An 8466-nucleotide genomic window follows, 5' to 3' on the forward strand; every position below is an offset into this window, starting at 1 on the left:
CGAAAGATGAAAAATAAGCATCAAAACTACCGCAAAAAGACCAAGAGTCATTATATAAGGTAATTTAAGAACAATCTTTTATAAAAACATTTATTCCTTAAAAGTTTAACAAGTTTATGTGTGAACTTATTATAAATTACTTACTCCAATGATTTTAAAAAATATGCAGTTCTGTACTTAATATTACAAAAATTAGTTACACCCCTTTGAAAGGTAAAATGATGAATACAATGTAATTACATTTTTGAGATTGAAAAACCTTTCAATTTTCTATTTAAATTCATTAATTACATCACCATACTCAAAATATGGTTATTCCCGATGAACAAGAACATACAATCCTAATGAAGCTAACATTGCATACTAAAATCAAAATTAGTAATTAATTAAAAATTGTTAGCAGTTTCTCATAGCTTACCTTAAATTTTGGATACTCGTTCATTAGAATAGTAACTATCCCCACATATGGAAGAAATCCTCGAGCTCTACCAACAACATCACTCTTGGTTAACCACAACTGACCTGGTGCATACAACCCTCGATCATCAACGCTATTATTGTCACCTTTGGTTAAAAATTTCACAGTTCCATTTTCCCTTAAACATATCAATAAGTCACAATTTAAAACTACTGGTAACACTCACTTTTCATGGAGTTTAAGTACTCGATGCACAATAGGAATATCTCTTCCTTCAACTTTAAACACAACGATATCTCCTACTTGAACAGGCTCTTCAGGATAATTTGTTAAAAATAATAAATCACCCCTATGAAATGCAGGTTCCATGCTTCCCGAAAGGACGACTACAATGGGACTTTCGCTACCTGTTATCACCATTAAACCTTTCCATATCATTAAAGCTGAAGAAACGATCATACCAAAGCTTAAAACTTGGTATAAGAACTAAAACAATATGTTGATATCAACGTGACTCCATAAAGATCAGTAATAATACCTGTCGCTTGTTCATTCGCTTTACATCATCAAAAAATGATGCTACATCCATATTGGACACAAAATTGAGTACTTTTATTTAGACAGCAATTAAAGTTTTTAAATAAAAGCTAATTTTTCTATTTATTTTGCCGACACCAGTACAGCCAACTTTGAACCAACTCATCCAATAAATAAGACTGTTGCCAAATATCTTTTAATGACAACCCGTACAAGCAAAAACTTTTACTAATTTAAGAGAAAATACCTTGCCACAATATTATTTATAAAAAATGAAAAGATTTTGCGGAATCTTCTCTTTATCGCTATGGAATTTCAATTTTTGAGGACAGTTATCAACATATCAGGCAACGTTGGCGCTGAACGCTAGTTGTACAGCTCCGATTGGCTGTTCCGTCTCGACATGGAAGTGCCTCTAGTTCCAGTACTGTTTTTAAAAGTCGATTCAAAATTGTAGATTTTTAATTACAAATATAAATTTAATATATCTTGCATAATATGTACTTAATGAAAAGAATATGCCGAATACCAAACTGCCGACTGGGTTTTAGCAGAATTGGGATCTTTACTTGCTAAAACGCTAGCCGTTATTGGTAAATTTACCATAAAATTTTGCATTTTGGCGCATACTTCTGAAAAATCATTGTAAATTTTACTTCTTGGTGAAATGGGTAACACAGCCTCTTTATCCATTTTAATTTCTTCATCGGATTTACTTTCTTTTGTATTATCCGAAATGTCATCATTTTCGGTACCAATGGTAACTGTTGACTTAGTACTAGCAATTTCTTCTGATTTATTGCTGTTTTCGGTAGTTTGATCGCTCCATTCAGAGACCAGTCTTTGTAGAGGTTGAAGAGACTGAACACTTTGTTTCACTCGGATAAGTTCTAAATTACACATACTTTCGACTTCTAGCAAACGCCGTTGATATTCAGCCATTGCAATTGTTCGCCAAAGAATTGCTTTTTGCTCAGCTTGCTTTTGAATAAATGATGATGAATCCTGTTGAAGGGGAAATTTTTGTTGATGGTCTCCATTACCTAGATAACTATTATCCGTAGAACTTTCTGTTAAATTTCCTGTAGACGTATCCTCTACGTTTGCTTGCAATTTGTTGTACTCCTCAAATTCCTCCTTCCATAACGCTTTTTCTTCATTTAATTGTTTTCGTAAAATTTCAATAGTTCTTTTTAAATTGTTGACTCTCTTTTCTAAATTTCTTTTATGTTCCTTAATAAATTTTTCGGTAATAAAAGTATCTTCTTCGCCCTCATCTTTATAGGATATATCTATTTCAGATTGATAAGACGAAGATTGCTCGTTCTCATTTTGTGATAACTCTACAGAGGATTCTTCTGTTTTATGCTCTCTATACTCAATCTCTGTTTGAGAACCAGTCATTTTTGTTTTAAGAGAAAAAAATAGTACTGACACGTTTAAAATTCAAATAACTATTTTTGTTTTATGCCTACTTTTTTTATGATTATACACATAAAATAGTAAAGTTGCGTTGCATATACTATAGACACATTCGGTTTCTTTTAAGGCGAGATTTTAACATACAACCAAAATGAAGTAAGTTATTTGAAAATACTTTAATTATTAAATACAATCCAGTTAATTTTCATTATAAATGAATAGTATTTAGTATATAACTTTATGTTTTAAACAATATTTTCGTGTTTCAGGATCGGATTATGTGTTTATAGTGGGTACAAAATTTACCCAGGACATGGAAAAACAATGGTAAAAGTAGATGGAAAGGTAAGTAAATAGTACTAATTTCACTGTATATACTTAAACGAACAGTATATTTTTCAAAAATTCTTAATTTGGTTTAGTGATTATAAGTTTTGTGTCGCCCCTTTAGGTTATGTTGCATCAAAATGATTTCTGTTTGATATTACAACTGTTTTTCTTTTAATTAGTTTTTTTAATGTTGTAGACATTTACTTTCCTCAACTCTAAATGTGAAGCTGCACATTTAATGAAAAGGAATCCACGTAAAGTAACGTGGACAGTGTTATACAGGTTAACTTTTATCTTTCCAAATTTTTCAGCATCAGTTCTTGTAATTTAACTTTTAGACGAAAACACAAAAAAGGTCAAGAAGAAGAAACTGCCAAGAAACGTACACGCAGAACTCAAAAGTTCCAAAGGGCTATCGTAGGTGCTTCACTTAACGACATTTTGGCTAAGAGAAATCAAAGGCCAGAAGTAAGAAAAGCCCAAAGGGATCAAGCTATCAGGTAAATTTATAAATTTAAATTGTCATATAATTTATGGTCGTTAAATTTTTTAGAGCTGCAAAGGAAGCAAAAAAGAGTACAAAAGCTCAGAAAAAAGCAGCTGCTCCAGGCAAACCGAAGTTGGTTCAGAAGACAAAAGCTGCTAAAGTAACACAAAAGTCAGCCCCACGTGTTGGAGGAAAACGATAATTTTGTATTTAAAAATGTTAATAAAATAGAATCCAATTCTTTTTTTTTTCTTTTGTTACCTTAGCTAATCATTTATGGTGTCTAAAAGACACGCAATGCGTTTTTCTAAATAAATACTAATTTTTAATTCTGTACGTTTAAGGGGTATAATTGCGGATATTTTTTAAATTGGTTGTGTCCTAAATATATTTTTCAATTTGAATGATCCAGTAGCGGTGTTGAAATATTAACTTTATGTGGTCTGACGACTTTAAGGATATCAAAAAAAAAATATTAACATTGCTAACTAGAATTATCTTTTATTTCGACTAGAAATTCAATCGTGGAGTAATTATTAGTTCTATTTTTATTTTCTTTTCATAAAGTAAACAGCATTTTCTTTGAACTATGAAACACTAAGCATTTCAATTATCATCAATATGCATTATAAAAAGTATACTGGGTGCAGTTTTTTATTTTTGTTTTATAAATCCAGTATATTATTATAAGCTGTCTAATACTTTATTACTTACAATCGCTTTACATTAAATACAAAAAATAAACAATTAATGATAGAATATACGGTAAAAGACGACATACATATTTTCCGCAATAATAAATAAATTGTTTATTGATTGGACTCTTTCTGACGAGCCGGTACTGATGTTTATCTATGTTTTTATCGACTGTGCATATCTATGACTATAACCTTAAAAACCTAAAAAATTCAAAATTATTGTATTATTTTCTAATTATTTTACATGTATTACACATATGTTACATAAACTATCTATTTTCATTCTTTTATTCTGTGAAAGATACTTGTAATGGTGAAATAATTCTTCATTAGCCAATGAGTTGTAAATTGTGTTAAACAAAGGTATTGGCGTTACAGATTAAATAAAATAAAAAAATGCAAAAAAACAATTGCATGAAGATTTAGGTAGTTGGAATCTCGTTAGAATTGAATTGAAGATCATGTTTTGGTTTTGATGTTTATCCTTTTTAGAAACCTCATAAATGTCAAATTGAAATGTCTAGCCTAAGATTTCATTATTTATTTAAAGATTGTACGAAAACCAAATTATTTAATGTTCCTGCGTTGGTAAGAAATCTTTCGAGGCGAAGTAATAATCATGAAGGATCTTTTAAACCCGTAAAATCACGAAAAGTCGAAAAAGGTAAGTTTTTCTCAAATACTCATTATGACGCAATTGTTACACAAACACTCATTTATTATTGAAGAAAATTTTAACATCTCTATTCAGTACTTGAATTTGTGTTATTTGCAGCTGAAGGACACTTAGTCTGGCGAGATCCAAATTTTGAGATCCTCGCTTCCCCAAATGGATTTCCATTCTTTTTACCTGGAAACATTGGTCTTGCGTGGTATGATAAATACACCACCGTGCAGTCTGAGGTGCTCTTTTCAATGGAAGAAGTAAATAAGGTAAAATAGAGTATTTTTTTGTAACAAACGGTTTTGTGAAAGCATAAATTAAAATAGGAAGAAGCAAATGGTAACATAGTATGTGAAGTGCATAAATGCCCTACAGTACTTCGGAAAACCGTGTGTGATTTATTTCCTTTTAAGAACTTAGAACAGTGTGAATTGTCAGTAGTGACATTAACTCTTAAACCAGATTTGAAGGCACTTCGACAGAATGCAGATTTGGAAACTGAAAAAATGGCTCAAATTGTACGTACTACACTAAGTATAATTAAATATATGTATGTAAGTCATTGTCTTTTTTATAGTTTGTGCTGACTGCAAAAAATATATGTAATAAGTTAAAAACGGCAGGTTACTGGGCAGATTTCATAAATCCTTTTTCTGGAAGACCTTACTTGTTCCCTCAGTCAGTAGATGGATTGTATCAAACTGATCCAAAATTTAGGTGTTTAGATTTTCAAATATTTGAAATAAGCGAATGCAAAGTGGTGTCTAATGAACCTGATAAAACCAAGAAAAAGTTTATAGGTATAATTTTTTTTACTATAATTTTTAACAGAAATTCGTAGACTTATATCTCAAAATGACTTAGATCACTTAAGGTAAACATACAGCAATTGAATCTTAAAGATTTTATTATTAACTGAAATATAAAGCAAATGTAGTAGCAATGAGAATGAATATTTTTTTATAAAAGTGTTTGTTTTTTAGGAAGTTTGTTTAGCAATGCACCTGTGGATAAGAAACGTCTCAACAGCATTTTTATTGCCTGATATCTACATTCAAACTGTAAATATCTACACTTTTATTGTGTTCTGTGACCAGAAGAAATTAAAGGATTTGTCGTTATTATTTTTAATTGCATATTTACATTTAGAAAAAGAATTTTTAAAGTTTCAGTAGTAACAGTAAATTTGTTNTTTATCATTATTTATTTTAATTATTTTGCCCCTCCATGTTGTCTTACAACGAAGTCCAATTCTGTGGATCATAAATTTATTCACTGCAGACAGGAATACTGTAAGTTTAAAACCTTTGCTACAGAATAAAGTTAATTTGTTAGTGACTTGGTAATGGTCTTTACAGTTTGTTACAATGGGCTAATTATATAATTAATTTCAGGTTTATGTCTTCTTTTACTGGATATTGTGTTGTATTGTAGCGACTTTAATTGTTCGTAATCAAATTGAAGATGGCAATAAAGCCTCTACAATAGTTAGAAAGACTTTTCATGTTTTAGCAGTCGCAGTTTATTTACCAGGATTATTATATTGCTGTAATTTGCTTTATCTTGCAAGTGGAGTCGTTTTAGGGATATTTGTTGGATTAGAAGTATGTTCAAGATTAAAATATACATATATACACTTTAAGATGTCTAAACTTTTGCATACTTCTAGCTTTTGAGGATCTTAAAAATAGAACCATTGGGACCCATATTACAAGATGGTTTTCACGTTTACAGTGATGAAAAAGATGTGGGTTCGATTGCTCTAACGCCAATTTATTTATTAGTCGGATGCTCTTTACCATTATGGATTCACCCTGATCCATGTGACGTAGTGGACTCAGCGGGATTTAATTTGTTACCCCTAACCAGTGGCTTGCTTACTATTGGTATAGGGGATGCAGCAGCTAGTGCAATGGGGAAGAAATTTGGAAAGCATAAGTGGCCTGGTGTGTTTTTTTATACAAATATTTATTAACTTAAAGTCGAGAAGACTATAAACAGGAGAAGTAACTCTTTGTAAAGCGTTTCACGCCAAATAACGTTATCAAGAGTACCACGTCAAGAAAACTATTGTAGCAGTAATAATATATAAGCATAGTCTTTTTTATGTAAACAAATAATGCGACACACGGACTGGATATAGGATTAGTAACTCAATCCGAAGAGAATGGCTCAGAGTAGCATTTTAATTAACAATCAATACAAAATGCTGTGCGGTATGCGACTGCAGATCAATTCCGGTAGTATCAGTTGTCAAACACAAAACCTAAACAAAATCACCTTGCCTACTACGCAGTAGACAACTTTTCACAGCTTCCATTCTTCCTATTCCTAATCTTGCTGCTGCTGATTTGTTGTACCCCCACCAAACAAGTTTTCTCCTGATCATAGTCTTCTTGCTTATATTATTCAAAAAGTATGTAGAATACATTTAATTTATTTTAAACCAGATTTGAGCAGTACATTCTCCTCAGAACAAGCTTAACAAGCAAGTAGAACCTGTAGGAGGTAAAATTAAATACCTGTGTGCAGGTCTTACAAAAAAAAGAACATTTTAGTCGAATCTAACATAGCTAAATTAAAATTAGTAAAACATATTAAAAATGTATATATTTTTTTCATAAATAAAGGAATGTAAAGTGTGCAAATGAAGCAACACTAGCTGTTTCAAAATATAAAAACCATCACGGTTTTTAGCATGTAGTTCATTAACAAAAAACAAGCATTTTGCTGACGCGAGTTCCATTTTTATTTTTTTGTGTTTGATCATGAGGGCAACCAAAAAGTAAGACTAATTTTTTAGTATATTATGTTTATTCTATGTTTTTTTAATTACAAATTAATTCTTTAATAGGATCTCAGAAAACATTTGAGGGAACTATAGCATGCATTCTAAGTCAATTAATTATGGTGTTTATATTTAATAGGATAGGTAAGTGCATTAATAACATTCGTTAATTTCCAAAGCAACATAGTTTATACCTATTTTTAGGCTATGCTGCTTTTACACCAGTGCAAATTGGAAGAATAATTTTTGGAATAATCTTTTGTTCCTATGTTGAAGCTGTGACGGATCAAATCGATAATTTAGTACTCCCATTTATTATGTATATTATTCTAATATAATTTTTATTTTATTAAAATAAATAGTGTTTATATTTAAAAAAGGACTAAAATGTTATTTTCAAATACTTATTACATTTATTTATTCGGCTTATGATATGTGTGGATAATAGCATTCTGTATTCAATATTTGCAAGAAACGATTCTCAAGTGAGCTTCACTGAATAATGGATCAGTTTAATTGAAAAAATCTATTTAATTAGTGTTTGTTTCCCTCGGTGGTCATCTCTGTGGTAAGTGTTGTGCGACGCGCCAAACGAAAGTGACGTACGTCAACAAAGTAGAAATAATTAAAGTTTTTTAAATTCATTTCAGTTTAATTAGTAGTAATAAAAATGGCGAATTTGCGAAAATTGTGCGAAGAATATTTTGGCAGCAAAGATTTTTATGATATTCTAAACATAGACAAAACAGCTAGCCAACAAGAAAGTAGGTAGTATTTACATGTGTGAATTTTTTTCAAGAAATTTTCTTTTAGTTAAAAAAGCTTACTACAAACTTTCCCTGTCTGTTCACCCGGATAGAGTTGAAGAAAGCGAGAAAGCGTATGCAACCGAAAAATTTAAAATTTTGGGGAAAATTCATTCGATTCTTCAAGACAAAGAAAAACGTAAAGTTTACGATGATACCGGCGATTTTGATGAAGAAAGCGATGATTTTTGCAATTGGTTAAATTACTGGAAGTCAATGTTCAAAACTATTACCGTGGATGATATTAAAAATTACGAAAAAAGTTACATAGGTTCTGAAACTGAAATACGTGATATCAAAAAAGCTTATGTTTCTA

General features: G+C 30.6%; 6 protein-coding genes across 15 annotated transcripts in view; 4 read left to right on the top strand and 2 right to left on the bottom strand.

The window, feature by feature from the left end:
* LOC108736321 (dolichol kinase) overlaps positions 1–7697 on the top strand; it is a 12338-nt gene extending 4641 nt beyond the window's left edge. For 6 of the 8 annotated variants that reach the window (XM_025974095.1, XM_025974097.1, XM_025974098.1 and 3 more), the window contains 5 exons: positions 5786–5848; positions 5951–6160; positions 6226–6502; positions 7411–7488; positions 7549–7697. In XM_025974095.1, coding sequence (XP_025829880.1) covers positions 5786–5848; positions 5951–6160; positions 6226–6502; positions 7411–7488; positions 7549–7682 — 762 coding nt within the window. In that variant the 3' untranslated portion in view covers positions 7683–7697. Of the gene's footprint in view, positions 1–5785; positions 5849–5950; positions 6161–6225; positions 6503–7006; positions 7380–7410; positions 7489–7548 lie in introns of those variants that run through there. The other 2 variants (XM_025974096.1, XM_025974102.1) reach the window with 2 other exon arrangements.
* Positions 77–1246, bottom strand: LOC108736349 (signal peptidase complex catalytic subunit SEC11A). The gene is made up of 4 exons (XM_018468743.2): positions 957–1246; positions 645–904; positions 419–596; positions 77–363 (listed from the first exon to the last, which is right to left on the bottom strand). The coding sequence occupies exons 1-4, from the start codon at positions 1005–1007 to the stop codon at positions 313–315; spliced, it is 540 nt and encodes a 179-aa protein (XP_018324245.1). The 5' UTR covers positions 1008–1246; the 3' UTR covers positions 77–312.
* Positions 1414–2418, bottom strand: LOC108736346. Its single transcript, XM_018468737.2, has one exon. It carries the CDS (start codon positions 2357–2359, stop codon positions 1460–1462), a length of 900 nt encoding a protein of 299 aa, XP_018324239.1. The 5' UTR covers positions 2360–2418; the 3' UTR covers positions 1414–1459.
* On the top strand, positions 2444–3437 carry LOC108736350 (60S ribosomal protein L24). The gene is made up of 5 exons (XM_018468744.2): positions 2444–2533; positions 2647–2722; positions 2904–2989; positions 3046–3207; positions 3261–3437. The coding sequence occupies exons 1-5, from the start codon at positions 2529–2531 to the stop codon at positions 3394–3396; spliced, it is 465 nt and encodes a 154-aa protein (XP_018324246.1). The 5' UTR covers positions 2444–2528; the 3' UTR covers positions 3397–3437.
* LOC108736348 (methylmalonic aciduria and homocystinuria type D homolog, mitochondrial) lies at positions 4096–5741 on the top strand. 3 transcript variants are annotated; one of them, XM_018468740.2, is made up of 6 exons: positions 4096–4318; positions 4385–4556; positions 4668–4825; positions 4883–5074; positions 5134–5356; positions 5540–5741. In XM_018468740.2, exons 2-6 carry the CDS (start codon positions 4409–4411, stop codon positions 5599–5601), a joined length of 783 nt encoding a protein of 260 aa, XP_018324242.1. In that variant the 5' UTR covers positions 4096–4318; positions 4385–4408; the 3' UTR covers positions 5602–5741. The 3 variants fall into 3 exon arrangements, with proteins under 3 accessions (XP_018324242.1, XP_018324244.1, XP_018324241.1); XM_018468742.2 differs by having other exon boundaries at positions 4096–4255; XM_018468739.2 differs by having other exon boundaries at positions 4096–4556.
* Positions 7698–7930: 233 nt separating the features above from the next.
* Positions 7931–8466, top strand: part of LOC112904317 (J domain-containing protein CG6693-like) — a 10223-nt gene continuing 9687 nt past the window's right edge. The window contains exons 1-2 of the mRNA XM_025974065.1: positions 7931–8108; positions 8158–8466. Coding sequence (XP_025829850.1) covers positions 8015–8108; positions 8158–8466 — 403 coding nt within the window. The 5' untranslated portion in view covers positions 7931–8014. The remainder of the gene's footprint in view (positions 8109–8157) is intronic.

This window comes from Agrilus planipennis, unplaced genomic scaffold (assembly GCF_000699045.2).
Source record: "Agrilus planipennis isolate EAB-ADULT unplaced genomic scaffold, Apla_2.0 scaffold64, whole genome shotgun sequence".
In the NCBI taxonomy this organism is placed as follows: domain Eukaryota; kingdom Metazoa; phylum Arthropoda; class Insecta; order Coleoptera; family Buprestidae; genus Agrilus; species Agrilus planipennis.

What these genes read in the sequence shown, in the direction of transcription:
- LOC108736349 (XM_018468743.2), bottom strand. Translation starts at nt 1,007, where the DNA reads ATGGATGTAGCATCATTTTTTGATGATGTAAAGCGAATGAACAAGCGA. An exon ending in AGCGAATGAACAAGCGACAG is followed by an intron (nt 905 to 956) that starts GTATTATTACTG and finishes ATATTGTTTTAG; the next exon opens with TTCTTATACCAAGTTTTAAG. An exon ending in ACGAGTATCCAAAATTTAAG is followed by an intron (nt 364 to 418) that starts GTAAGCTATGAG and finishes TTTTGATTTTAG; the next exon opens with TATGCAATGTTAGCTTCATT.
- LOC108736346 (XM_018468737.2), bottom strand. Translation starts at nt 2,359, where the DNA reads ATGACTGGTTCTCAAACAGAGATTGAGTATAGAGAGCATAAAACAGAA.
- LOC108736350 (XM_018468744.2), top strand. An exon ending in TGGTAAAAGTAGATGGAAAG is followed by an intron (nt 2,723 to 2,903) that starts GTAAGTAAATAG and finishes TTAATGTTGTAG; the next exon opens with ACATTTACTTTCCTCAACTC. An exon ending in ACGTGGACAGTGTTATACAG is followed by an intron (nt 2,990 to 3,045) that starts GTTAACTTTTAT and finishes TTTAACTTTTAG; the next exon opens with ACGAAAACACAAAAAAGGTC.
- LOC108736348 (XM_018468739.2), top strand. Translation starts at nt 4,409, where the DNA reads ATGTCTAGCCTAAGATTTCATTATTTATTTAAAGATTGTACGAAAACC. An exon ending in CTGAAAAAATGGCTCAAATT is followed by an intron (nt 5,075 to 5,133) that starts GTACGTACTACA and finishes TCTTTTTTATAG; the next exon opens with TTTGTGCTGACTGCAAAAAA. An exon ending in AACCAAGAAAAAGTTTATAG is followed by an intron (nt 5,357 to 5,539) that starts GTATAATTTTTT and finishes TTTGTTTTTTAG; the next exon opens with GAAGTTTGTTTAGCAATGCA.